Source organism: Cyphomyrmex costatus, unplaced genomic scaffold, assembly GCF_001594065.2.
Source record: "Cyphomyrmex costatus isolate MS0001 unplaced genomic scaffold, Ccosl1.0 scaffold608, whole genome shotgun sequence".
NCBI classification, from domain to species: domain Eukaryota; kingdom Metazoa; phylum Arthropoda; class Insecta; order Hymenoptera; family Formicidae; genus Cyphomyrmex; species Cyphomyrmex costatus.
The window spans coordinates 16,624-43,938 of NW_017280165.1; the positions used below are offsets into that span (position 1 = coordinate 16,624).

The 27,315-nt window shown below is 32.7% G+C and overlaps 6 protein-coding genes across 7 annotated transcripts in view; 3 read left to right on the forward strand and 3 right to left on the reverse strand.

Annotated features, from left to right (window-relative positions):
* LOC108779651 (protein phosphatase 1 regulatory subunit 11) overlaps window positions 1–1,019 on the forward strand; it is a 5,134-nt gene extending 4,115 nt beyond the window's left edge. Inside the window, exons 2-5 of one of the 2 annotated variants that reach the window (XR_001940875.1) lie at window positions 271–379; window positions 456–611; window positions 712–840; window positions 949–1,019. Coding sequence is in view for 1 of the 2 variants with exons in the window: in XM_018547110.1 (XP_018402612.1) it covers window positions 271–379; window positions 456–611; window positions 712–737 (291 nt within the window). In the remaining variant the exon portion in view is untranslated. Of the gene's footprint in view, window positions 1–270; window positions 380–455; window positions 612–711; window positions 887–948 lie in introns of those variants that run through there. The other variant, XM_018547110.1, reaches the window with a different exon arrangement.
* A 2,783-nt stretch (window positions 1,020–3,802) lies between these two features.
* Fbw5 (F-box and WD repeat domain containing 5) lies at window positions 3,803–9,269 on the reverse strand. The gene is made up of 9 exons (XM_018547106.1): window positions 8,778–9,269; window positions 7,652–7,809; window positions 7,396–7,573; window positions 7,064–7,256; window positions 6,694–6,921; window positions 4,877–5,052; window positions 4,450–4,777; window positions 4,165–4,377; window positions 3,803–4,070 (listed from the first exon to the last, which is right to left on the reverse strand). Exons 1-9 carry the CDS (start codon window positions 9,064–9,066, stop codon window positions 3,803–3,805), a joined length of 2,031 nt encoding a protein of 676 aa, XP_018402608.1. The 5' UTR covers window positions 9,067–9,269.
* Window positions 9,270–9,980: 711 nt separating this feature from the next.
* On the forward strand, window positions 9,981–12,199 carry LOC108779644 (transmembrane protein 223). The gene is made up of 6 exons (XM_018547103.1): window positions 9,981–10,061; window positions 10,267–10,465; window positions 10,849–11,174; window positions 11,343–11,485; window positions 11,914–12,035; window positions 12,184–12,199. Exons 2-6 carry the CDS (start codon window positions 10,308–10,310, stop codon window positions 12,197–12,199), a joined length of 765 nt encoding a protein of 254 aa, XP_018402605.1. The 5' UTR covers window positions 9,981–10,061; window positions 10,267–10,307.
* A 252-nt stretch (window positions 12,200–12,451) lies between these two features.
* On the reverse strand, window positions 12,452–15,926 carry LOC108779652 (uncharacterized). Its single transcript, XM_018547111.1, has 5 exons — window positions 15,862–15,926; window positions 15,561–15,767; window positions 15,213–15,427; window positions 14,858–15,133; window positions 12,452–12,800 (listed from the first exon to the last, which is right to left on the reverse strand). Exons 2-5 carry the CDS (start codon window positions 15,693–15,695, stop codon window positions 12,533–12,535), a joined length of 894 nt encoding a protein of 297 aa, XP_018402613.1. The 5' UTR covers window positions 15,696–15,767; window positions 15,862–15,926; the 3' UTR covers window positions 12,452–12,532.
* A 3,934-nt stretch (window positions 15,927–19,860) lies between these two features.
* On the forward strand, window positions 19,861–20,725 carry LOC108779654 (Sjoegren syndrome nuclear autoantigen 1 homolog). Its single transcript, XM_018547113.1, has 3 exons — window positions 19,861–20,033; window positions 20,347–20,546; window positions 20,624–20,725. The coding sequence occupies exons 1-3, from the start codon at window positions 19,955–19,957 to the stop codon at window positions 20,723–20,725; spliced, it is 381 nt and encodes a 126-aa protein (XP_018402615.1). The 5' UTR covers window positions 19,861–19,954.
* A 675-nt stretch (window positions 20,726–21,400) lies between these two features.
* Window positions 21,401–23,187, reverse strand: brn (beta-1,3-galactosyltransferase brn). Its single transcript, XM_018547112.1, has 2 exons — window positions 23,106–23,187; window positions 21,401–22,943 (listed from the first exon to the last, which is right to left on the reverse strand). Exon 2 carries the CDS (start codon window positions 22,881–22,883, stop codon window positions 21,492–21,494), a length of 1,392 nt encoding a protein of 463 aa, XP_018402614.1. The 5' UTR covers window positions 22,884–22,943; window positions 23,106–23,187; the 3' UTR covers window positions 21,401–21,491.
* Between the last annotated feature and the right edge of the window lie 4,128 nt (window positions 23,188–27,315).

Here is a 27,315-nt window from a genome sequence, read left to right on the forward strand (position 1 = left end):
ATATATATATCGCTATCTGACAGCTCCTGAAAATGATTTTTTTGCACATGTTCTAGCTTATGGGGGCATCTCAGCTCGCTTCCGCGCGCAAAGGGCATGTCAAAGAATATCCTATAATTTTTTCAATGTTCTAGGTGCTATCGTTTTTTTACAAGTACGTCGCAAAGAATTCCTCGTTTACTATATCTAAAAAAGTAACTATAGATATATGCTCGAGGGCCCTTAATAATGCATTTTATATGAAAATTTCATGTTTTGTTTTATTTACAGGATGTACCTACTGTACGATTACGTCTACGAATGCCGAAATCGAATAAAAAGGTTCAATGGACTCAGGGAACCGTAGATAATGAAAATTTAAATAAAAAGAAATCAAAATGTAAATATTTATTGTCTTTATGTAATCTTTTAGATTTCATTTATCAGAAAGAGTTGATTACATAATTTTTTTATAGGTTGTTGTATTTATGAGAAACCAAAAACTTTTGGTGAAAGTAGTTCTGAAGATAGTGATGATGAATGCGAACATTGTCACGGACATAAAGATGCACATAAGAAAGTCTTACCTAAGCCTGGTGATCCTGCGCGAGAAGGAATGTCGTCACATCCTGGTAAATTTTTCATAATAGATCAAATAAAGTATATATTCGTATATACTTATATATTTGTATATGTTATCTTTATCTGATTTTCATCTTATTCTTTTTACAGAACCGATTGCAACAGGTTCAACATAAGTGTTTTTATGCTTATCTACTTATTGACAACTTTTCTCTAAATGGAAAATAAATTCCTTTGTATTATTTCTCAAGTATGTAATACTGAAAAAGATGATATTAGGTAAGTAATATTATATATAACACAAACATTAAATAGATAATAATTACATAAGACAATAATTAAGATATTAAATAATATAGATGAAGTCATGTTGCGTTGTCGTTTTAGGTACACAAACTTTAAATATGATTTTGCACTAGTATATGTACTTATATTACAGTGCTTTAATCGCACAGAAGATTATAAAATATTATTCAAATTGTTAATTATTATATAGATCTTGCGAATAGTAAATTATTCAACATTCTTTGAGAAGTAATTTCATCATTCCTTGTATGTTCACCTCTGATTAATGTTATTTTCTTTACATGTACTATTTGTTATTTACTATTTACCTAATATAGAGAGATTTAAATTTTATGTACTATATAGAAACATAGATATATATGTTATTTTGTGATGCATATTGACAATTTAATTACGATAATATTGATTCATATATTTCATTATTATTAAATAAAATTTGTAATCATATTCTGACATGAAGGAAAATTAGGAATACTTATATATGTCAAAATTTAATTTTTTTTTTAAAGATTTATTACATTTATAATCTCTTACAATGCATTTGCTTCATAATACAAGCTAAAAAAATAAAATAATGTATTACAAATTACGGCATACATTGTCGTGTACGTCACAATTATAAGTAATTATGTCGTATTATATATGATAAAAAAAAGTTATAAAATAGTGCACTTTTACATTTATTCTTTGTTGTCTTTATCTAATATAAGCATAGGTAGATAAAATATTTCGAATATATATAAAATACAGAATAGATTAAATAAGAAAATCCAAAATTTTAAAGTTGTACTGATAAAAATTATAACCACAAGAAAAACTTAATATTTATTGCACACTTTCATTGAATTTCAATTTTTAATTTCGTTTAAAGATAAATTTTAAACTAGTTATATATAGGCTTTATAGATAAATTTTAAGCTGACATTTAAAAACCATCTTGAGAAATCATCAATGTGCATAGTATAGAAATAAGTAGATAGGACAATTTTTTATCATTAGGCAGATCACCGATCTAATATTAGTTTGCAAGTTCTGAATATTTAAAAATAATTTGATAATATGATCTATCTTTGAGTAAATGATATAATTTCAAAATCTTTCGTAAGTTATTTTCTAATTTTTTGTCATAACAGACGTGTGTCAACAGTATATTCTTATGATATTCTTTCTTTTAACAACATTCTTAGTAATTTATCTACTTTTTTTAAAATATTAGATGCTTGAATTAATTTTCGCTGTTTTTTGTTAAAAAAAACTTGTGCTCATTTTATCAAAAAAGGTACCTGATATTTTATTCACATTATTGTCCATCAAAAATTATAACCTCCCACTTTTTGGGTAACAAATGGATTCCGCGATAGAAAAATTCAGATTTTTTCCAGTCATTGAGTCATTTTTTGATATCTTCGAAATAACTGAAAAGCTGCTGAGAAAGACCATGCTGCATCGACCGAAACAAATGGTAATCTGATGGAACAACGTCTGGTGAATAGGGCGGATGAGGTAAGATATCCCATTGTTTGTAAGTGCCTCCAAGATTTCCTTTATTGGTTGTGCAACATGTGATCTGGCGTTGTCATGAAGAAGAATAACTTTTATCATGTCTTTTGGTGTATTGCGAGCGTTTTTCTTTGAGTGCTCGAAATTGAGTAATTGACGTCGGTAGCATTCACTATTGATGGTTTGACTCGATTGCAGCAGTTCATAGTACACGACATCGACGTATGCCCAATTTCTTCACTTCTAGATAAGTTACGGATAACTTTATCCAGAAGATATTCCATTGTATTCTGGGAGATATCTTCTAGATAAAGGTTATCTAGAGGTGAAGAAATTAAGCATTAATCCCACCAAATGTACAGCATGACCTTTGTTCCATCAATATCTTGTTTTGGCGTTGATATTAATGGTCCGTTGGAACGCACCCATGATTTCTTGCGTTTAGGCAATCCTAATTGTAATGAATCCATTTTTCATCAGCAGTCACAATTCGATGCAAAAACGACTTCCGTTTTTGTCTTTGGAGCAGCAATTCACAAATGACTAAACGTTTTGCAATGTCTCTCTCAATTCATGTGGGACCCAATTTCCTAACTTCTGGCTCATTCCCATTGCTTTTAAACGTTTGCTAACGATTGACACATCGACATTTGATGGGTGCATCCAGAAGCACAACTGCTCACTGAGCGCTCAGTGAGTTCTTGTATCTGTTTGGTTTATATTTTTAGATCTAATAGAATATGCCAATTTCCGACAACTCTCTGAGCATCTGACATAATAATATCTTCTTGAATGCTTCCAATTCTCTATCTTCAAATTTTTTCGGCTGACCAGGGCACCCTTCGTCATTCACGTCAAAATCATTGTTTTTAAATCTAAACCAATCTCTGCAAATTTCAGATGAGAGATTGCTCCTCGTAAGCCTCCACTAACATACGATGACTGTCGCAGCAAATTTCTTGAGATTAAAAGGGAAAAATAACGCTTCCCGCAAATGCTCTTTTTTTTGTACAAAACCCGACATTTTTAATGCAATAAAAAATTGTGTTCTTTGCTTCCGATCAAATGTTATATACTGATTATTAAAGCCTATTAATAGTACTTTCATATACATAAGCAGTCACTTTCGACCATGTTGAAACAGCACAAATACTGACCTCGGTCAACAGCGAGAATTAATTCAAGCACTTAATAGAAGTACTCATCTACTTAAAAAATGAGATTCTATATTATCAAAAAACAAAAGTTTGCATATGTAATTTGCATAATCCCAGGGGGGTAATCAAAAAATATATTCTTATTATATATTTGTGCTTTTATGCAATAATAGTATTCTGGACGATTTTGTATAGTATATATTAAAACTTAAATGTAAAATATATCTCTAAGATCTTGTAAAAATAAAGGTTTAAATTAAAAGTTTAATAGTTTTTAATCAGTCAACATTAGTGCCGCATTTCTGATATTTATGTCTCTTTCGTACTTCCATCCCCCTACGATAAGACTTTTCATCTAAATCTAAAGCTTTCACCATAGCCCGACTTCGCCATATTTTAACTGTATAATCATCACTGGTTGTAACTAACATCTCAGGATCACGTGGATTAAAAGCCACTGAATTGACTACATCACTATGGGGAAATTTTGCTAAGCAGACTCCATAATGTCTATCCCATAAGTAACCATGTTTATCTTCCGCACCACTGCAAACAAAGATATTTTATAACTGTATTTTATATTTTGAAAGGATAAATCTTGACTAAATTAATAAATTAAATACACAAGCGTATTAATTACCTTGCTACATATTCATTACATACATCCAGAAATATAAAAAAACATTCGTTATTGGGCGTATATGCTTTGTGTGCCCTTAACATCGTGCCAACTTGCTTCAGTGTTACCAAGTCGATTACATGGATATCAATTTCTTGAGCTATCGGTGGTGGTTGTAAAGGATTGGTAATAACATAACCTTTCGGCCATGGCCTTGAATTTACGTAAAGATATCTGCAAATATATGCATAATGAAATGTATATATATCTCAAGTACACTTATTCTACATGACAACTACAACTGACCTATGATCGGGAGAAAGTCCCATTCCAATAATGTGACCATGAAGATCAATTAAATGATCTATTTTATCGAATTTATCCGCCACAGATTCATAATTTAACCAATCTTCTACTGATGGAGTATTCTGTCTCTCTCGTTCCCTTTTTTGTTGAGCTATTCTCTCGCGCAGCGATGGTCCTGGATCCAATCTTCGTGGGAAAGTAACTAATTTGATCCTCTTAAAACCAACTTTGTGCGGAGTATATGTTTTCGAGCCAGTTGTAAAAATAAGAAGTTTTTCGGGATTATTGGCTAATTCGTCTGTATCACATTCTTCGGTTATTGAAGATTCTGTAAACTCATTTTTTGTCAACATGTCCTACACAGTGATTAGGATAACCGATTACAGTTATTTCCTATTGCCATGCATTACATGCGTAACTTTCCTACCTCCAGACTCGCTCTCTTCCTCCCATTGTGGATTCTCACTTTCGCTATCGCTTTCGTGTGCCTTCTTCTGCATCTCAACCTGCCTATATTCCTGATTGTATTGTATAGGACTAGCATATTCAAAACCATCACCAAGTTTCCTCCAATTCGAAAACGCACCTTCTAATTTACTATATCTATTATGTGTATACACACATACATATATATATATATTTATTTATATTATGTATATTAATATCTAATAAGAATGTATTTAAAAGTTATACGCATGTACGCAGAATCCACTTAAATTGAAAACCTTGAATGTTTTACTTATTTACCAAAAAATGCTTTATATAAAAGTGGAACGGTTTCAAGAGGTATGTATTTCGGTCACGTCGTTCTTTTTTTAAGTAGGAGTGCTAAGAGGATATAAAGATCATTTGTACCTTTTTAAATAAAACAATTATATAATTTTTTTACATAATATGATTCCTCTAATTATTCTGCATATAAAAGGTAAAAATATCACAAAAATCTCAACAGTTTATGAGATATTTTATACTTTATACTGGCACATATTAATATGAAAGATCAAACACATTGATTTTTGTATATATATATCTCTAAAAAAAAAAAATTAATAAATATTCTCAGCTCATATAAAATCAAAATTATAAAAGTTAAATATACCTCCCAGGTCAAACAAATAATGAGCTATATTTGTTGTTACTATTAAATAAATTTATTACAATCGATAAAATTAACACAGAACGTTTCAACTTTACAAAGTCATCCTCAGCCGCACAAAAAACTCCAATCAAATTAAAACGTTTACATATCGCAGACGCAAAAACAAATCGAAATTATAAACCATTGTAAATTCTCTAATAAATATAAAATACATCCTCACAGTCGCAAACTTTTATGAAACAATATAATCGCTCCAATGTTTGATGGCAGTAGTCAATTTACTTGAACGATGAAAAAACCTGTTATAATCCATTCTTCGTTTATATGCGAGAAAGATTAATCCAAATGAAATTTCCAGTCCATTAGTCAAAATTAAAATACACAGAGCCATTATATGGATATCAAGTCGTCAAATTTGTATATGTAGGATGAAAATTATAAAGAAGATAATTATTCACTAAAAATTGTACATTGCTTTTCATACAGTAAGATGTATATAATTTGACTTGCAATTTTTAGTGAATAATTATCTTCTTTATAATTTTCATCCTACATATACAAATTTGACGACTTGATATCCATATAATGGCTCTGTGTATTTTAATTTTGACTAATGGACTGGAAATTTCATTTGGATTAATCTTTCTCGCATATAAACGAAGAATGGATTATAACAGGTTTTTTCATCGTTCAAGTAAATTGACTACTGCCATCGAATATTGGAGCGATTATATTGTTTCATAAAAGTTTGCGACTGTGAGGATGTATTTTATATTTATTAGAGAATTTACAATGGTTTATAATTTCGATTTGTTTTTGCGTCTGCGATATGTAAACGTTTTAATTTGATTGGGGTTTTATGTGCGGCTGAGGATGACTTTGTAAAGTCGAAACGTTCTGTGTTAATTTTATCGATTGTAATAAATTTATTTAATAGTAACAACAAATATAGCTCATTATTTGTTTGACCTGGGAGGTATATTTAACTTTTATATATATCTCTATTTTAATATTTTCCCCCTCAAAACCGTCTCATTTTCGTCTGAAACATTTTTTCGTATCATCAAAAATATTAAGTGAAATATTCAAGATTTTCAATTTAAGTGGACCATATTGTGCATAAAAAAAAAGAAATTTACACGTACTGTATTCTTGATGATGAAATATAGTATATTGGTTCTTCCTGACTTTGTGAGCTATTAGATTCGCCTGAAGGAGACAACAAATCCTTATGACTTGGTGGATTTCCTCTTTCTTCTTTTGTATTCGAGGAAGATGGTTGGCTTTGTTGTTCTGTGGATTCGACCGGAACAGGTGCTAAACAATTTGCAACCATAATTGCCCTAATCGAGGAAGCATTTCCATTATAGAATCTAAAAAAATCATTACAACCGCGTGAAAACAAAATTATTATATAATCTATTTAAAAAAGAATTTGCTTGTAATTCTAGCAAGAAGTTAAATTGAATTAAAGACTCAGATTGATTAAAAAAATATACCGAATTGTTACTTTACCTAAAGAGTTGCGTCATAATAGGTACGTGTTCGCTAGCTGATTCCTGATTTGCCTTATTAAGCCAAACTACACTAGTACTAACCAAATGTGCCAACCAATGTAGATTCCCACTTAAAAGGTAACGTTCACTGTACCATGTACCAAATATGTCATATGGCTTATTCACTACTCTACATTGGAGATCAAAACCAGCTACAGACAGAAAACAAGCATGTACTTAATCGAGATAATTTCTTTTATCAAAATCTATCGTCAGATAATCTTTTTAGCTTTATTTTAAAATCTTTATTTTTTCTTATTGATACATATAATATCTTAATCTCACACTTACGTGATACTCTGAATACTGCTATTTCACCCGAAGTACTATGAGGTGTACCAAAATGGACACCAGACACAAGAAGCAACGTATCTGTACAATTAAACTGGGAAAATTGTGTATATTTCCAACTAAACGTCTTCATATCATGCAAATATTTTATGGTAACAGGATATTGACTCTGCCATACCTAAAACAAAAAGATACGAGTGATAAAGTGTAAGTACACGAAAGAAAGTAATAACTGCAAAATGAAAGAAGATCTTACAAGAATATATCCATCTTTTGAACAGGTTGCAAACATTTTGCCATTATGGGAGAAGCTCACGTGTAAGACCTGATGTGAATGTTCTTTAAGAACTTCAGTTTCTATCAATGGAGTGTGATATGCCAAGCGTTTGAATTCTCCTAACCAGGAGGTTTTTTCTATAAAAGAATAATAAATGTAAAGAATGTTGATGAAATATATATACATATGCATATAAAATAATAAAAAATTAATTTTTGTATAGAACTTTTATAATATTATGAGATAATATTTTTTTATGTGTACACATAGAAAGATTTTCTAAAATACTATATTTGTCAAAAGATAAAAACTAAAAATATACAAATTTTATGTGTATTATTAATAAAATTGTTTTACAAGAATATATGACAACAAAAGTAGCATTATATATAAAAAGCAACAATCAATGTACTATTAATTTAAATATATTTAAAAATTTACAAATTACAAACTCATTTACAAAAGATAAGTACATTTACTTTGTTATATTTGACATATTTCTTTATCTTTAAATGCTGCTTTGTTTTATTCTATTATTATTGCTTTCATATTTATTATCTTTACAAATACCATATGTAGAATCGTTTAGTTAGAATCTAAGGGTGGTATTCTCACAGTCCGTTCTTATTTTAAGACCGTCTTAAGTAATGTCTTATGGGTCTTCTACAATAAGCCATAAGTCATAAATCGGAAGTAAGAAACTAAAAATTGACGACTGTGATTGGTCCATTTCTAGCTTATGACTTATGATTTGTGATTTACGGCTTATTGTAGAAGGCCCATAAAAATTGACGACTGTGATTGGTCCATTTCTAGCTTATGACTTATGATTTGTGACTTACGGCTTATTGTAGAAGGCCTATTAAGACGTTAATGCAGCTGTCTGATTGGTCGATGACAGCCCAAAATTAAACTTAAGACGGTCTTGAATATAAGAACTGATTACGAATACCGGCCTAACAATTTTGCTTCGAGCTTGAATGAATCTTCTCGAAAAGTAGATTGTATAAATTGATATTTTCTCCACGTGATATCCGGCGAAGAATGTTATTTTCGATCGCGTATGTAAAAGTGCCGCGAATACCTTGCGGCGATCGAGACATACCTGGCACGATGCCGACGTCCGGGTCTACCTTGTACGTTCGATAAAATAAATATTTCCACAGGAACTCGTCGCGCGACACTCTGAACCACGATCGGCACACTTCGCCCGCTGTCAGCAATTCCTTCGGCGTCAGATACTGGAAGATGCTCAGGAGAATCGAGTCCGACATTATGTACCAGTTGAATTCACCCTCGCTACGCAACGAATACTCGCTGCCGTCATCCGACTCGCTGACGTCCTCGTCGGACGGCCGGTTGTCCCTTGCGGTATCCTCGACGTCGTCGTCCATCGCGGTTTATTTACTGGAACAGCTGATCTGTCACAGCTGCGCTACACTGTTGTCACGTCAAAGGATAATTTGCGAGTTTGACACCGAGGTTAGATTGGTTAGAATTCACGAGAATTCACGTACAAGCCCGCGTAGTCCGCCACTCTCCGCGTCCTGCGGCTGTTCACGAACGAATGCATCGCGTCATTCGCGCGTCGCGCAACACCTGCACGTACGGTAAAAATACGATACGAAGCTATTCCATCTTGAACGCGTCCGTGCCAATTCGTGCCCCCAACGTAAAAATGAACGGAAAAGTTTACGCGTTAATTTTCAATGAATTTTGGAACGCCCCGTGATTCGATTGATCTGATTCTCTGATATTTATGTAAGAGAACGTATTTCCTCGCTCCGCGATTACGACACCACGAACTAGACTGTTTCTCAAGTTTCTTTTATCTCCGCTTTACACACTTTGTACTACTCTCTAAATGTATAGACCTTGAAGATAAAAAGAGCTAGAAATCCAAATGTAAAAAACGAAAGTAGAGATTGTGCTCCACACCACGACCACCACCACTTAACGCTCGCAATACTCTCGAAATCATTTCATTCTTTGTTTATCTGATGTTAAATAAGGACAAACGATGCTCGCGCAGGTGCGTGAGCGCCGAATGAAACGTAAATAGATTTCGTTCGTTCTACTCACACTTTATTTTACTTTATTGCACTTGAAAACACAGTTAAACAATTGGGATTGTCCTTTGTCGTTCTTTGCATTGAACGCTTTGTAATTTTTTAATCCTCTCTCTTTTTCTCTTAACTCTGTATTTATCTTATTTTAGGTGCAGAAAGTACGACATTTAACTGTAAAGTGCTGTAAAGTTCAGATCCTCGTGTTTACTTTTCTTCTTAACCTAGTCTGAAAAGTTTATTTATGATTGCACTATTGAATTGACTACTTATAAATAAAAATTCATATTTGTATAGATTGCAGTATTCGCAAGAAGTATTTGGTAAGAATATAATTTTATGTATAATTTTTTATATAAAAAATCATAGAGAATAATATGTATACATGTATTTCTTCAATATTACCTCATTACAATTATATATAATGAAAAGAAAAGAAAATTAAAGTAAATGTTTGTAAATAAAAATAAAATTTTTATGTATAGAAAATTATATTAAAAGCGAATTAACATTTTATAAAATTTCTAGAGCTACCTTTTGTGACAACGTAGAACGAAAACCGTTTTAAAATGTTGAACCTAGTTTTGAGATATCCTTTTATTATTCCTAAAACTTTATTAACTCAAGTTCGATCTGTCCATGGAATAACACAAAAATATTTTATACATGACAAGAATATATTTTCAGCAGCAATGGCTGTTAGAATGTTTCTAACAAAATGTACAAGGTAAAAAAACATATTATAATAAAACTTTTGATAAAATATACTTTTTTAGAGTAATATATACATATATATATATATCTAAAAATATGTTTTAATCAATAATTATTCAAAAAAAATATTAGTACAAATATATACAGGATATTCTTGATCGTTGTTGTTACCTTCTTTTATAATTATAAATGAAAGAAAAAAAACAAAAGTAGAATGGTATATCAAAGTGTCAATATTGTTTTGACTATTTGAAAATTAATAGCATTTAAGTACATTACATTAAAAAATATTAACTTTGAATTGAAACTAGAATTAATGACAATCACTCTAGGATTTCCTGTATATTTTACAATTATATGAAAATCTTATAAAGAGTGATATAAATAAAAATCTAGATTATCTGATGGAGCAACACAACGGACAAATTTCTTTAAACTTAAGAAATTGGAAAAAAATTTATTAATACAGCGTCGACAAATGTCACAATTGGATGTAAACACGAATGTACAGAACAATGTAATTTTATACAAATATGAAAAGAATGTTTATTTCCGAAATTTGCAAATTTTTGGAGTTGCACAATTAGTTAGCTGTATAGTATTGGGTTTTTATAGTTATACTCCAACTTTCTGGGATATAAGGAATGCTGATGTAGATCTAAAGGAATATTGGCTGAACAACATACTTCGATTTACTATGTTCTCCTTTGCAATTTTAATAGGTAAGTCATCTTTTATATTCATACGTAACAACATTTTATATATAAAGATTTATGTTTTATTTTATGTATATGTGAAGATTTATTCTTTTATCTTATTTGCTATGCAATCCTTTATATAAAATAGAGCAAATAGATTTTATTCTTGGGAGTGATGTATTTATTTTACAGGTCCTTCTATCTGTATTTACACTTATGCTATATGTGCTCGTAGCATCAAGTATATTATTTTAAATAAAGGTGGTAAAACACTTTCAATTATTACTAATCATGTGCTAAAGAAGAAATCCAAACTGAATTTACCAGTAGGAATGGTAAGAATCATTTACATAATAATTGTAAATATAAAAACGAGTAAATATGATATGTAATCGGCCAAATTACGGTCAAGCAGGATTTTGGTTGCTAATGTAATGTGTGAATTTTATTTACATTTGTAAATTTACATTACATTAGCAACCAAAATCCTGCTTGACCGTCATTTGGCCGATTACATATCATATTTACTCGTTTTTAAATATCGACGGTCCAACACAAATCGTAATTTTATAAATATAAAAATATATATGTATATATATTATAAATATAAAATTAATTATAATATTTAATATACACACATTAATTTCATGTACGTAATATTAATAATATACATATAATACTTTTAGATCATGAATATAAAAATTAAAATTATAAAATTATTTTATTATGAAATATTTCTTATATTTGAGATATTTGTTTTAAGGTAAAGTGCACCGCAGACAGAAGAGATAATAGAGGAATATACCTACCACTTAAAATAGAAAATAGATCTTTTTATTACCTAGTTAATAAAAGTGGCACTTTTTTAAATTTAAAACTTTTTGATTATACAACAAGATAATTATTTAATTTTATAGATATATAATATTTTCACGAATATGTTCTTTTGTCATAATACATTGTACATGTTTATAAAAAAAATATTACCATCATATATTTATGCTTTATGTATAAAATATAAATATATACTTAGAATTATCTGTTACTAGAGAGATATGTTATTAATATATCGGTACACTAAATGGTGAATTATCAAGTTAACATAAATGTTTGTATATTATTTTTCAGGAAAAGAAATTATTCTTTTTACAGATTATATTAGTATTACAAAAATGACAAGTATAAAATACATTGATAATTTATATTTTCTGGAAAAGAAAAAATAATGTTAGTACAATATCTATATGCACAAATATACATAAGTATATTTTATTGCACTGAGATTAGTTTTTTATTCGTCATTGGTCTTTTCAAATCTCTTGCGAGTTGGCAAAATGAATTGATACTTTAATTAATGATCAGTACTAATCTTCGTATTCCAATCAATATCTCTGATTTTGCCTGTCATAATACTTTCCCGAGTATTTGCTATATCGATCACTGTAGCCATCGTCCTGATATTTGTCTTCGGCTTTATAATAAACTTCAGGTGCTGTAGAACCAACACGACCTTGCCAGTAATGAGTCCAATATAGATCTTCTGGATTGATGTCATGTGGATGTTTGGCATTTTTGAACACATGTACGCAATACACGAGACTACCGATCAGTGTTAAAAATCCAAACACCAAAAATACTATTCCCAAGATCCTAAAGAAAAATGAGCTTTATATAAAATTTTATAGATATATACACCTCCGATTGTGTAATGTGCACACATAATGCTTTCAATTTCTTTACGTTACTATTATTAGAAATACAAATCGATATGCACATGTATATATATATGTATATATATATATATATATATGGAGCCAAGTGAGCTACTCAAAAACTTTTAGATTTTTTATTTGGCTCAAATTTTGATATATTATAGTACCTATCGCAAGAAGCTACTATGATTTTTTTTGAATTTTTTTTATCAACATAGTCATGAGATATGAATTTTTTTAAAACTCGCATTTTTCAAAATTCGCAATTTTCAAATGCCTATAACTTTGCGAAAAATAATCCAAATAAAACGTTTTTTTTAAATTGTGTTTTTTTCTCTAGTTTTCAAAAAAAGTTTCAAAATTGTTTTTTAATTTTTTTTTTAATTTAATGTAAAAAAAAACTTATTAATTTTTTAAAGTATGACACGTTTAATTTTTTTTTTAAATTCTCATAACTTAGATTTATTTGATGATTTTTAAGACTAATTTGATCGTGGGCAAATTTCTCCTTCTATTTTTTTTCGAATTTCTTTTTTTAATTTTGCATTTTTTTACACGATAAAATAATATATAGGTATAAACTCATGACTTTTTCATTTCCTAAAATTTCGGTTCATTTTCAATGTAATAACCTATTTTTTTATATTTACCTATTTAAAAAAAAGTGTTTCCGTGATTGCTATTACTTTTATACTAAAATTATCGTTTTCTTATGAATTTTTTTTACAATATAATTTTTCATTTTTATAAATTGTTATTATTGTCCAATCTTATTTGTAAGAGTACGGCTACACTTCTGCATGTAAGAATAAAGCTTGCATGTACAATTACTAAAGTAATTGTAATTGTACATGCAAGCTTAATTCTTGTAAAGTAATTGTACAATTATTTTATACCTATATATTATTTTATCGTGTAAAAAAATGCAAAATTAAAAAAAAATTAATTCGAAAAAAAATAGAAGGAAAAATTTGTCCACGATCAAATTAGTCTTAAAAATCATCAAATAAATCTTAGTTATGAGAATTTAAAAAAAAAAAATTAAAAACAATTTTGAAACTTTTCTTGATATTTTTTTTTGAAAACTAGAGAAAAAAACACAATTTAAAAAAAAACATTTTATTTGGATTACTTTTCGCAAAGTTATAGGCATTTGAAAATTGCGAATTTTGAAAAATGCAAGTTTTAAAAAAAATTCATATCTTATGACTATGTTGATAAAAAAATTTAAAAAAAATCATTCTTATGAATTTTTTTTACAATATAATTTTTCATTTTTATAAATTGTTATTATTGTCCAATCTTATTTGTAAGAGTACGGCTACACTTCTGCATGTAAGAATAAAGCTTGCATGTACAATTACTAAAGTAATTGTAATTGTACATGCAAGCTTAATTCTTGTAAAGTAATTGTACAATTATTTTATACCTATATATTATTTTATCGTGTAAAAAAATGCAAAATTAAAAAAAAATTAATTCGAAAAAAAATAGAAGGAAAAATTTGTCCACGATCAAATTAGTCTTAAAAATCATCAAATAAATCTTAGTTATGAGAATTTAAAAAAAAAAAATTAAAAACAATTTTGAAACTTTTCTTGATATTTTTTTTTGAAAACTAGAGAAAAAAACACAATTTAAAAAAAAACATTTTATTTGGATTACTTTTCGCAAAGTTATAGGCATTTGAAAATTGCGAATTTTGAAAAATGCAAGTTTTAAAAAAAATTCATATCTTATGACTATGTTGATAAAAAAATTTAAAAAAAATCATGGTAGTTTCTTGCGATAGATACTATAATATATCAAAATTTCAGCCAAATAAAAAATCAAAAGTTTTTGAGTGGCTCACTTGGCGTGGAATGTCCCATATATATAACTTGCAATTATTTTGTCCTATATAATTGAATTATAAAAAATATTTTTGTATAATTTTTTATGTAAGTCACGCCCGTGTGTGCGACTATGTAAAAATTTATTACATAGTACTCTTACCAAACAACTAACGGCTGGAAAAATTGTATGACGATAACGAAGCCTAAAGTAACTAGAATCAAGCCAAGATTAAGAAGTAACATGAGGCAGCAGACGCCCTTAGTGTTTGGGCAAAATGGATTAGGCGTTGACATAGTTTCCACAATAATACCGCCTTTTCGCGAAGTACGAGTTTTCACTGTCGAAGTGCCTGACCTGCCGGACCCATAGCTATAATGACTAGGCGCTCTGTGGTCCAATCTGGAGCTTGGTGCGAGGCTACGACGCGATACTCGACTGTAACACAAAATGCATTTTATATTAAAGGTAATTTATATGGGAGAAATTGAATACTACGTATATAAATCCGAACGACCTTATGTCAGAAGTAGCTCTATATGCAGCACTGGTGACATATATGTCTGAACCATTGTCACAAATACTGCCATGCGAGGCACTTTTACGAAGCGGATGTAAACTATGCTTCGAAGATCCGGACAATACCGAGTCGCGAGTGTTATGCGCGCTTCTGGATCTCCTGTCTTCTTCTCTGCCGTACTTGTCCGCGGGATTCTTTCTTGTAGGTTTCACCTTAATAAAAAATTTGAGAAAAAAATAATTTCAATGTATGTATGTTATGTACACTAATTATATAGACTAATGTATGTAGAATACGCTTTAAGCTAAAAGAATGTCTTTGTCATGAATATAAAATGCATATTACCATAGTGGTACGTTCGTTAGCAACGATATACTCAGACACGGTGCGGTCCGAAGGAGCTCTATGACTCTCTTCACCATCTGTAATATAATCACGATTTCCGTTAATGTGATATCCAGCATATTTCGAAGTATGCATTTTGAAGTATCAGTCGATTCGTGCACAAGAAATGTCAAGGATAAGTAACTTAATAAAGTTTCTTTAGCTCATCTGAAACAGAAATATAAATATCAGTTTATCGATAGATTGTTATAGAATTGAGCAGTCGTCACAAGATAAAAAGATATAAAATGATTATGCTTACTCTGCACAGATGTAACATAGAAACATATCTGTTTCCATTTTTACTTAAAATATGCATATTTTAAATGAAAATTGTGCGCCATACGCATTATTTACAATGCGACATCGTCAACCTGCAACAAAAATGCTTTATAACATCACTGAAAGGAAAAAAACATTCGGTCTAAAATGTTTGTCTTTTTTCACGTATCTCTCTTTTCAGTTTTATTTAATAACGACATTTAGGACGTATTTTATTTAATATTATATAACTTCCCCCGCCCCCTCCCCCCTTCGTGATTGAATACAAATTTAGCGTAAGGTGTGGCGTTCCTTTAAGCGCTGCCTGCGCATAACGATTGCAAAACGGTGCATCATTGTGGGATTATCTCGCGACCGTAGGCAATGCCCACGACGTGTTCATCGCATTGGGCAAATCCTTATTTAGTACGATGACGTCACTTGGCAAGGACATATGCAACATCTTCGATCAGTATATAAAATGCGCATGTATATAACTCTGCATAACTCCTTGCCTCTCCTCGATCGTTCTCCCGCGATTCTTTCAAAGTATATAGCTTCTTATTGTTCGTTTCACAACAAATTATCGCGTATCTGTTCCATGTAATTATATCTTTTATATTAAATGTACACGTGAGTTCGGCGTGTCACGACATTCTTTTGACGCAATATTTATACAAGTCAATTCTCACGTATTTATAAGACTATCTTATATGAATACAAGAACAACGGACTATAATGTATTTACCGCAGCATCCGAGAATGGATTAAAATGGATTGGACATTTTGTCTATTCGAATTCGTATTTTAAACAGCGAAAACTTTTTTTTGGATTCAATTGGATTCAATTGGATGCAACTGGATTGAAAAACTGCGTTTCCTATTCAAAATTTCGAATTGTACAGTATATTCACTATGGTCACAAACGCACTGAAAAAGCTGATATTATTTTTTGATTGAAAGGTATACAGATATGCTCTATCCAATTCCTATAAATGAATAAAAACGTATTCGGATTGAAAAGGATTCATTTTAACATTCATAAATCCGTATTTCTGAAAATCTGAATCCATTTTAATCCATTTCAATCCAAATACTGGGATTCTCAGATACTGGGACGGTCTTTGACTTCTATATTATATTATAAAAAAGATTTTAAAAGCAAAAGATTTCTTGATAATTGCAATGACGATATCGAAATCGTTTCATAATTATAATAACAGTCTACCCAGTGAGAATAAATGTCAATGGAATTGACATCGAATTGATGTCGATTCGACATCGAAATCACCAAAAATCGACGTCGAATTGTCGTTTCTCACTAGATAAGAAATAAAACAGTAAATATTTAATTAAAGTAGATGATGAGAAATTATCATTTCTCTGAAATTGAACAGCTTTCATACGTCACAGCGATATAAAAATTTGATTTTTTTTACAATTGCATAAAATTTATTTTTAATAATGAAATAGAGAATTTACTTGAATTTGTTTGATGAGGAAAGTGCGTGTGTGCGATATAGACAGTATCGATATGATTAATGTCATCCGCCCTCTAAAATACGTTCACTCTCGTCAGCCAACCGGTTATTAAACTCCTGCTTTACGTTTTAGTCGCGATTTTTAAACGGCGCATGCAGGAGACGAAGCGGCGCGGCGGATTATTGCGACGCGCAGGCGCCGTAGATCTACGCGACCTGTGCGCGCACCGCATCCTCCCACGATCATATAAATTCCCGGAAAAACCAAGAAAAGAGAGAAGGAAATGTCCGAGCAAAGCGCAGGACCGAGAGATCACGGGGAATATTGCAAGGGACATACACGCGCTCGCCTCCGAATCTCTTCGTGTAGATCGCAAGATCGTTTGGGGAAGCAGCTAGCTCGCAGGGCCGTTCGATGTGGTGGGTCCTGATCGAGATTTTGCCCGAATACCTTATTACACCGTTAACCTGGGAGATTCCCCCATGTATATTAATCCTTACCGGACAGAGCCGAGTCCTCTCCTCGTATATGGTGACGTGCGGAACATGCAGGCGTGCCTGGATCGCCGCCGCGACATATCGATCATGCGAGTATTCGCCGCGTTTGGTCCATCGCCCGTCCGTACGTAGTACTATACGTGTCTCTGAGCTCTTTCTTTTTCCTCCGAGCTCGAGACCGATCGTCCTTGCACTCGGTCGAAAAACACTCGCGACGATTCTGCAGTGTGGCGCGGATTTGCGAAGCTCGAGAGACGGGACATACAATGATATACGATAGAACACGGCCTGGAGCAGCGCGCGATCGAGCCTCCCCGCTACTCTCTCGATCGCCCGTCTCGCGCGGCAGCAGTCGCGGTCGGAATCGTCTGCAAATCGCTGCGGAATGGTCGACGCGCGACCCGCGATCGCGAGCGAAAGGCAGAGTGTATACGTTTATCGTGGCGTGCGCTTTTCCACCACGCGCTTCCGTCCGACGCCGCGCCGCTGCAGCTTTAAAAGGTGAGCTCAGGTGTGCGCGCGCTAAGCCGCTATAACTAGTCCTCGCCGCCCGCGATCGTACCGATCGTGTCCATCCGACGCAACGCGTCCCTCGCGCCTTATCTCCTCCTCCTTTTCTGCGCGAAATAAACGGACGTAAAATTAGGTCGCTCCGATTGCATGCGTCTCGAAGGGATAATATATGTCTATTTGATCTATATTTTAGGATTTGTGATCGGCAATTTTTTCCCTAATACGAAAAGTGTGATAAAAATTTCAATAATGAAAAAGTTCAATTTCACGTTTTAGGAAAAAGTTACATTATTATCCAAATTTAAAATACGCATCAAAACGCATAAAATGTAAAATACGATGTAAAGAACGCATTTTAGTTTGATAAAGAAAAATCAAACATGGAGCTTTCATTGAGTTGCACCTTCCTTTATATAAAATATAAATAATAAATGTAAATATATATATAGATATACGTTTGGAATAGAATATAATTCTAACTATTGCTAATTAAAAATATGAAAATGTACGATAACAACGGAATGTTTTTGCACTACAAATCAATTTTTTAATGTTTCTTATATTTTGTTTAGAGAAAGATCTTCAAGATAATAGCTCTGATATTATATCTATAAGAATACATTCCATATTGACCCCGCCGAAAGTAATTTTACGATCGAGCGCATGTTATGCAATATAGTTCCAGCTCTGAAAAAGAAAACTGGTTTTGAAAGCAGTCCAGTGTTAATCCGAGTTCCGATCTCAGATATCCAGAACCTGCAAAATGAATTCCGTTAAAGCATGAGGCGCCAATATCTATTTCGTGATTATGACTCGTATTATGTTTTCCGAAAAACTCAAAGCTGTGATTAATCAAATTTCAATTTATCCTGATCTACTTATCGCGTTGATTTTTAGAGCTCAGCAGTTTTTCCATTGCTGCTACAAAAGATGACTTGTTATAAATTTTAAAAAAATCATCGCTATAGATCCAATTTCGTACAGTTTTCAGATTTTTATATAAGATCGTAACGCGGTAAAAGGACAAGAAATCTTCGTATTTTTATAGCTCTTGATACGCATGCGTAAAGCGGAAACCGTGCGCTAAAGTCCGTTCTACAATAAGTCGGGAGTGTCGTAGTTAGGGTCTGCGCACAATAGGAGAAATATTAGGAACAGATATTAAATATAAGAATTTTAACCTATCAGAATTGTGTACTGTGGAATGTGCGCTTTCTGACAGGTTAAAATTCTTATATTTAATATCTGTTCCTAATATTTCTCCTATTGTGCGTAGACCCTTATGCCATAAGAAATTGGTCTATCACAGTTGAAAACAATCAACCATGATTGGTTAATTTCTTACAGCACGACATCCAACGCCGATACACGACGTATGGTAGGACAGGCCCAGGCCTAAAACCAAAGCTGTCCAACCGAACGTTCCAGGGTATTCGTGTTGTTGGTAACGATAATGAGCCACCATGTGTCACTTGATGCGGTTGTTGGTAAACAGTTAAACACCGGTTGAACACTGGTTGACACCGGTCATTCTTGACACAGTCTTGCCTGGTTTTGTTTGTCATCGACGTGTTTAAATCAGTTTAAATCTATACACTTTACATGAAGTTCCCTGTGCACGAGTTCACGATGTCTCAACACGGAGCTGCTCTACAAACGTATAATCAGGAGCTTGTCAAATGTATTTGGTTTAACCTAAAAATTATTGTTTAACATTATTCACGAGTTTGTGAAAAAATAGTGTGATATCTTTAGTTTAAGCTTTGATTGTGATCTAATTTTAGATACCTAAAATATAATATATAAGTATTTTTTCGTTACACAATCCTAATATTAAATTAAGATATCTTAAATTCCAAAAAAGGAATTCAAACATCATATTGGTGATGTTAAATTACTTTGTTTGGCGATATTATGATAACTCAATATTTTGAAAAACGGGATTACCTTTTATTGTAGTCATGTACAAACAGAAAAAAAAATTGTTCTCCTAGGTTTAGAAGAGATGAAGATAAGGCGATCAGAACTTCAAGCTCAGATAGAATCCCAGGAAGAAGAGAAGAACAATTTGCAACGCGAAATTGAGAAGATGTCGTGTAAACTTACGCAACTGAACGATAGTTTAGCGAAAAGAATCACAGTCAGAAACGAATACGATAGAACTATTGCCGACACTGAGGCAGCATATGTAAAGGTAATATTTTTGAGTAGTCTGTTTTAAATTGAATATTAATTTTACATCTCTTAAATGTTATATTTGTTTTATTGTAGATTCTAGAGAGTTCCCAATTATTGCTTAATATGATCAAAAAAGAAGCTGTTAGTCTGGATCAAACTCTAGGTAAAGCTAATATTGATAAGCAATACAGATGATACCAAGATATAAAATAAAACTTGGCAAAAAATTTCTGGAGGACCAGATACTTAAAAAATGTATTTATTAAATTATCAATGAAAAAAATTATCACAAAGATGTAGTCGTTAATTAACAAAGTACAAAATTGTAAGTATATTGACTTTTAAAGTATACAAGTTTTTTATAGTCTGTACAATTTATTAACTGTAAGTGCATATATATGTTAATAAAGTTATTTGATTATGTTAGAAAGTAAGTATTAATCAGTCTGTGTATGTGTGTGTGTAGTTAAATAAAAGCTATAACTGAACAATAATCCTATTTATAAACTAGAGCAATGAATAAGTACTAAGCACATAATTCATTGTAACGATAAATGCTATTAGAGCATAATTCTGTCTCATTTAAATGCTATGTTTGAATATGTATAATACTAAAAATTTAATAAATTTGATTTTTTTATTTAGGGAATATATATTCGGTATATTATATGTACATACGAAGACTGAGATGTAGGATAAAATCTATTCTAGAAAGAGTACAGAGTATTCTTTAAAATAAATTAAACGTTCTCATATAATTGTTATTTTATAATTTACATTTATATATATATATTTTTTTTTAATATTGATATACACATACCAATTATAATGATATTTTCACCAATAATGCTACTGTAATACTTTGTTTTCCATTCAGTCTTAAATAGAAGATCATCTTAATCGTCTCTAAATTCATGTAATAGTATAAATTGTGAAATTTTTGCATTGTTTATATGTATATTTAAGCATTTCCGAGAGTTTTCTGTTCGTTCCATATCTTTAAGAGTTCGTTTGAATCTCCATATCCATGAGACGTTATAACATATGTGTAACTATGTTTTGTATAAGCTTTCTTATAAAAGTGAAACTCTTCGCAGTGAAACGGTACTATATCAGCTTTCTTAGCCACTAAACCTAGAAAGATATCATCAAATCTGAAATGCTTGGTGTAGAAACTGGTGTAGTACAAATCCAATAGAGCTTCTTTAGACAGGATGTATGCACCAGCTGAAACATATGGTGGCCATAAATGATACGGGTATTCTTTTAATGTGACATACCATTTCGAAAATTTATGTCGATGTGGCGTAGATCGCGTAAATACGAATCCTGCAAACAGTCTAATATCATCTGGTAGTTCAAAATCAAAAAGTTGTTTTGTTCTAGTTGACATAGATGTGTTTAAAAGCTTGAGCAAGTGTTCATTTTCCATTTCACGATTTTCATTGAGCTGTTCTTGTTTCTCATGCATATTATTTTTACGACTATTATTATTTGTAAATTTACGAATAGTTAAATTTTTCTTAAAAGACATTTTTATTTTTAAATCATATGTTTTATTTTTATTATTAAAATTGATATCATTATAATCCATTAAATCCGACTGTTTAATTTCTCTTTTATGCGCACTGTACATTTTTCTGGATTCCATTAAATAAAATGGATAATTAACTGGATTTCTAATAAATGTCGCTACATTTTTTACAGATACATACATATCATCATCGACAAACATGTAAAACTTTGAATTGGGACAGTACTTGACTAACCATTTGAAACTCATCATCATTTTTATAGTATTATTATAGTACGAATCTACAAAATCTGCCTGCACGATATCTTTGTAAATCCCTGCCTCTTGCTTTAATTTGGCCTCAATTTCTTGGTCATACCCATCTCTTGGATGCATACCCACCACAAAAATAGTTCTTGTTGGCATATCAAAGAATCTTTTTTCGATTCCCCATGAATTTCGTATAGCAGTTCTTCTATCAAAATTTTTTATAGCCGATTTTACTATATATACAATACGAAACGTACTGTCTGCATTTTCCTTACATTTTTGTGGCTGTTTTAAAGTAAAAGCATACTTATACTCGTTTATAGGTTTGACTTCAGGTTTTTCATTACGTCGCAAAGCATTCACAAATTCATGTACGTTGCCTTTGTATGGATATACAAAGTTGTCATCATATGTGACCTCAAATACGTGCACAAATGCTCCAAAAAATTCTAGTAGTACTATTATGCCCATGCCACAGAGCACATATCTCAATTCGACTCTTGATATAGGATAGCCACGCCTTTGAAGATAAAGACGGATTAAATAATATTTCAGCAAATAACAGCACATTTTGTCACCCAAATGTCTGCATAATAATCCGTGCAAATTTTTTTCCCTAAGCTCTCAGCTCTACAATAGAAATTTATATGTTTAATCGGTTATTTTTTATTTTTTTTGTTACAGATATTATCATCACACAAGTTTTTTTTTTCAAGATATCTTTAATTAATTCGATTATTTAATTATTGACAGAAGTCTGTGCATACAATTAAAATTAAAATGACAACTTACGGATTGTCGATAATCATTTTTCATTCAGATAATACAGCAGAATATATAAATATTTTTCATACGTATATATAAGATGTTTCATTTAAAAAATATTTATTTATTTCCTTATTTCCCGAGAGTCCTAATTCTACTACATTCGCTATGTAAACCATGAAGTGGGTGCTTTCCACCCATATATGTAATTTCCACCTACCGACACAGGCGACACTGTGTTAAGGGTGCCGGCCCATTAAGCACGGATCGGGTTATCTCACTAGAATTGAGCATTCCGTTCCAGTTCCGTTCCGTGACAGTTTTCTCTACCCGTCCCATTTAGCAAAAACGGAACGGAATGTCGCGTCGATCGTTGATAAATATGCTTGATTCATCGATATTTCATTATTTTGAGCAGTTGAAGCAATAATACACATATAATTTGTGCAATTATCTTGCTGATAATATTGTTGTGAGTTCTCTAAAATATTGAATTGTAACGGTAAAATATATTTTGTAACTAGATTCCTTTCCGTTTTTGCTGAATGGGACGGGTAGAGAAAACTGTCACGGAACGGAACTGGGCAGCGATCATGTAATTTCCAGTGGAACTTTTCACTTTTCACTTTTCACTTAGTGATTTCACGCGAACTTTTCCACGAATATAGTGCGATTATATAACTAATGAGCGGAAAGTGAAATTACCAAAAATGAGAGATAACCTTATTTACCTTGTAAATCACTGATAGATAGTAAATAAAACAAATAAACAAATAAAGCAATAACAATGAATGTTACAAGTAAACAAAAGGAAATGTATATATTATGATGAATAACGTGATAATAGTGAAATGTAAATGTTTACCATTTATACTTATAAAAATCTATATAATCTTAGAAATATCATTAATAAAAAAAAAAGATTGTTTTAAAGAATTGTTTTAAAGACAATCAAAATAATGTCAATTTGACGTCATATTGATATTATTTTGATTGTTTTGTTCTCCTTGGATGATAACTTTAGAAACTAGAAACGTTTCTTGCATCTCAATGTTCTAGTTACTTCGAGTCACTAAACTTTCACCTTCCCGCTATCACATTTGATGGCGGAAAAATTCACGTGAAAAGTTTCACGTTTCAACGTTTCGCCGAGTTCTATGATCATAAGTTCACGTGAAATCTTTCACTTTTCGCCTTTCCGCTCTAGGGGAAAAGTTACATGATCGCTGCCCTGGAACGGAATGCTCAATTCTAGTGAGATACCCGATCCGTCATTCCGATCCGTGCTTAATGGGACGGCACCCTTAGGCCGGAATCAGACTACGTTGAGATTGAAGATTGAAAATTAAAATTTGACCAATGAAGATAAAGAAATTATAGCTCCTATTATTTTGATTAGCCCAAATTCAATCTTTCAATCTTCAATCTCAATTTTCAATGCGTAGTCTGATTCCGGCCTTACACAGTGTCACACTGCTCGACACGGCGAATAGATGTAGATGTGAGTTTTACAGTGCTGTGTCGTTAGAAGTACCAACCATGACAAAATAAAAGCGTGTTTTGTAGTGGCATCCTGTTAAACTTGAAAGTAACATAATCCTAAATAACTCGTAAAATTGTGAATACTGTTGTTGAATGTTTTTACATTACTTGAGATTGATTGTATTACACAATACTTGTTAGATTCTCATTTCAGTGCATGGATAACGAAAGGAATAAGATTTTTTTTTGTTATAGTTGACTATAGAATCATCTATTGGGGCTTTATCGAAACATATGTGTTCCAAGGAGCACCCTGACACTGTGTGACTCTGTGTCACTTCTTCTCTTCTTCTTATTAGTTAATGGCTCCTGCCTCCTCCTTAAAGTGAACGGAGACAATACGGCCAGATCACGTCAATACAGATTTCGTCTATAGTAGAGTCCTAGATATCAGAGAAGCGCAACCGATGTTCCGCGTCCTGATTAGCTGACTGTCAACCAATCATGACATTCACTCAGTGGTATTAAAAATGGCTGACTAATAGACGATTGGTGGATTTCATATTTCGTCTGCAAACGACGCCATTTTTAATACTTTTCTTAGTAATTTTGCGATACTGACTTAAGCCGGTTGCGCTTCTCTGATATCTAGGACTCTAGTCTATAGTAGTAACAGTAACGGGTGATGCAATGCCCGCGAAAATGGCGTTGCTCGAACGGTCACCGGGCGCCTGCGTCTACGGCGTCGTCATACCGCAACAACGCGCATCAGGAGACCTAGGCTGTGTTAGGAAACATCACCCGAGTGCCTCAGTGTATCGTCTTATCCTCGTTTAACATGGGTGAACAACAAGGATTAGACGATACACGGGGGTACTTGGGTGATGTTTCCGAACGCAGCCCTGTCGACGAAACGCCGAACAATCGAGACGAGCCAATCCGCGGACACCCATCCTTGAGATTCAATTGCTCAGTCGAAGTCGGCAACACTTTCAAAAATATAAAGTAGAAAGCACCCGAACCGAGACGCGTCCGTCTTGGTCGAGCGGTTCTTCGGAACTTGACTCTGTGTCACAATTTGTGTCGTAGGTGGAAAGCACCTAGTATAACCATACCCAGTAGCGACAATAGCTGGTTTGACCTTGACCAAATTTCAGTACGCATGTGTGAATTTGTGCATTTAACAATATGGATGCGTCCAGAGTACAAATATTAAGGAGCCTACAGACCAGAGCGGCGCAGCGGTGAAGCGGCGAGCGATAGCCAATGAGAGCCATGCTTTTGCGTAAAAGCATGGCCCTCATTGGCTATCGCTCGCCGCTTCACCGCTGCGCCGCTCTGTTGCGCCGGGATTATTATTATATAAATACCACTTTAACTAACCCCGATTAACGTAATCGGTCGATTAGTCCAATGGAATTAACCCGCTTAAGGCTGGGTCCACAACCTCGCCTTAAGAGGCCCTAAGCCGTAAAGCCGTAAGAAATTGACCAATCACAGAATATTATTTTTCTCGCATTGAATTATGATTGGTCAATTTCTTACGGCTTACGGCCTCTTAAAGCAAGGTTGTGGACCCAGCCTAAGAGAAATGCACCCAACGCGTAATGTTGTAATTTCAACTAGTAATTTCAAATTTCTTTTTCATTCACAAATGACAAAAATGTATTTTATTCAGGATGTCCCAACATATGAAGACACAAATAATCTAACACCCGATATTGCACGTATATTACAAAATAAAAAAAATAAGAAGTAATGAGGAGACATATGAAAAGGGATGAGAAAGGAGTGGAAGTCTTGTGCTATATTTCCGTGCATACGTTTTAATCGCAGCGCCGATACATTTAACAATATGGCGGTATACCACGTGACCTGGAACCTACTACCATTGCTGCGTTCGGAAATATCACTCGAGTACCCCCGTGTATCGTCTTATCCTTGTTATTCATTCAATGTCAAACAAGGATAAGACGATACACGGGGGTACTCGAGTGATATTTCCGAACGCAGCACATGGTGTAAGTATAAAGGTGAACCATTGCGCATAATGGCGGAGATTTGAGATCTTAACCAATCAGGGTTTGAGCTTTTTTTGCAGCGCGCGTGTAAAGCGTTTTCGAAGCGCTGTTCAGATTTTTATTCTGCGCCATATTGAAGATTTCGCATAAAAGCTCAAAGTATAATTGGTTGCGACTGCCCCTACTACTTCTTTACTGCGCATCCATCGGAATGGTTCACCTTTCTACTTACACCATGCCTACTACATCAAAGGTGCCGACACTCAAGAAGCCTACAGACCAGGGCCGCGTTCGAAAACATCACCTGAGTGCCTCGATCCTCCCGAGAATCGTTCGAAAATGCTTCGATACTCTCAATGGACTTTCGATTGTTGCGTTCGAAAACACACCCGAACCACTTCGAGAGTGACTATTTCTCCCTACCTCGCTAAGGGTTCGTTCCACTTAACGTTTGCAACGATCGCGTGTATCATCGCATCCTTACTTAATATTCGATTACAAGAAGGACAAAATGATCCTCGCGAGCGTTGCGAACGTTAAGTGGAACGTACACTAAGGGTGCAGTCCCATGGAGCGTATCGCGCGTATCGCGGATTAGCGGATCGCCAATCACAGAATCGTTCTGTTAGATTTGCTTACAAAATTTGTAAACAGATCTAACAGAACGATTCTGTGATTGGCGATCCGCTAATCCGCGATACGCGCGATACGCTCCATGGGACTGCACCCTTAGG

Bases quoted from the DNA above. Each gene is read 5' to 3' on its own strand.
- Fbw5 (XM_018547106.1), bottom strand. From the start codon at position 9,066: ATGGACGACGACGTCGAGGATACCGCAAGGGACAACCGGCCGTCCGAC. The intron at 4,778-4,876 runs GTAGGAAAGTTA...ATGAGTTTACAG, and splicing joins GGAAGAGAGCGAGTCTGGAG to AATCTTCAATAACCGAAGAA. The intron at 4,071-4,164 runs GTAATTAATACG...CTTTGTTTGCAG, and splicing joins TGTAATGAATATGTAGCAAG to TGGTGCGGAAGATAAACATG.
- LOC108779644 (XM_018547103.1), top strand. From the start codon at position 10,308: ATGTTGAACCTAGTTTTGAGATATCCTTTTATTATTCCTAAAACTTTA. The intron at 11,175-11,342 runs GTAAGTCATCTT...TTTATTTTACAG, and splicing joins CTCCTTTGCAATTTTAATAG to GTCCTTCTATCTGTATTTAC. The intron at 11,486-11,913 runs GTAAGAATCATT...ATTTGTTTTAAG, and splicing joins TGAATTTACCAGTAGGAATG to GTAAAGTGCACCGCAGACAG.
- LOC108779652 (XM_018547111.1), bottom strand. From the start codon at position 15,695: ATGCATACTTCGAAATATGCTGGATATCACATTAACGGAAATCGTGAT. The intron at 15,134-15,212 runs GTCGTTCGGATT...TTTGTGTTACAG, and splicing joins AGAGCTACTTCTGACATAAG to TCGAGTATCGCGTCGTAGCC. The intron at 12,801-14,857 runs GTAAGAGTACTA...ATTTTTCTTTAG, and splicing joins TTCCAGCCGTTAGTTGTTTG to GATCTTGGGAATAGTATTTT.
- LOC108779654 (XM_018547113.1), top strand. From the start codon at position 19,955: ATGAAGTTCCCTGTGCACGAGTTCACGATGTCTCAACACGGAGCTGCT. The intron at 20,034-20,346 runs GTATTTGGTTTA...TTGTTCTCCTAG, and splicing joins TAATCAGGAGCTTGTCAAAT to GTTTAGAAGAGATGAAGATA. The intron at 20,547-20,623 runs GTAATATTTTTG...GTTTTATTGTAG, and splicing joins CTGAGGCAGCATATGTAAAG to ATTCTAGAGAGTTCCCAATT.
- brn (XM_018547112.1), bottom strand. From the start codon at position 22,883: ATGTGCTGTTATTTGCTGAAATATTATTTAATCCGTCTTTATCTTCAA.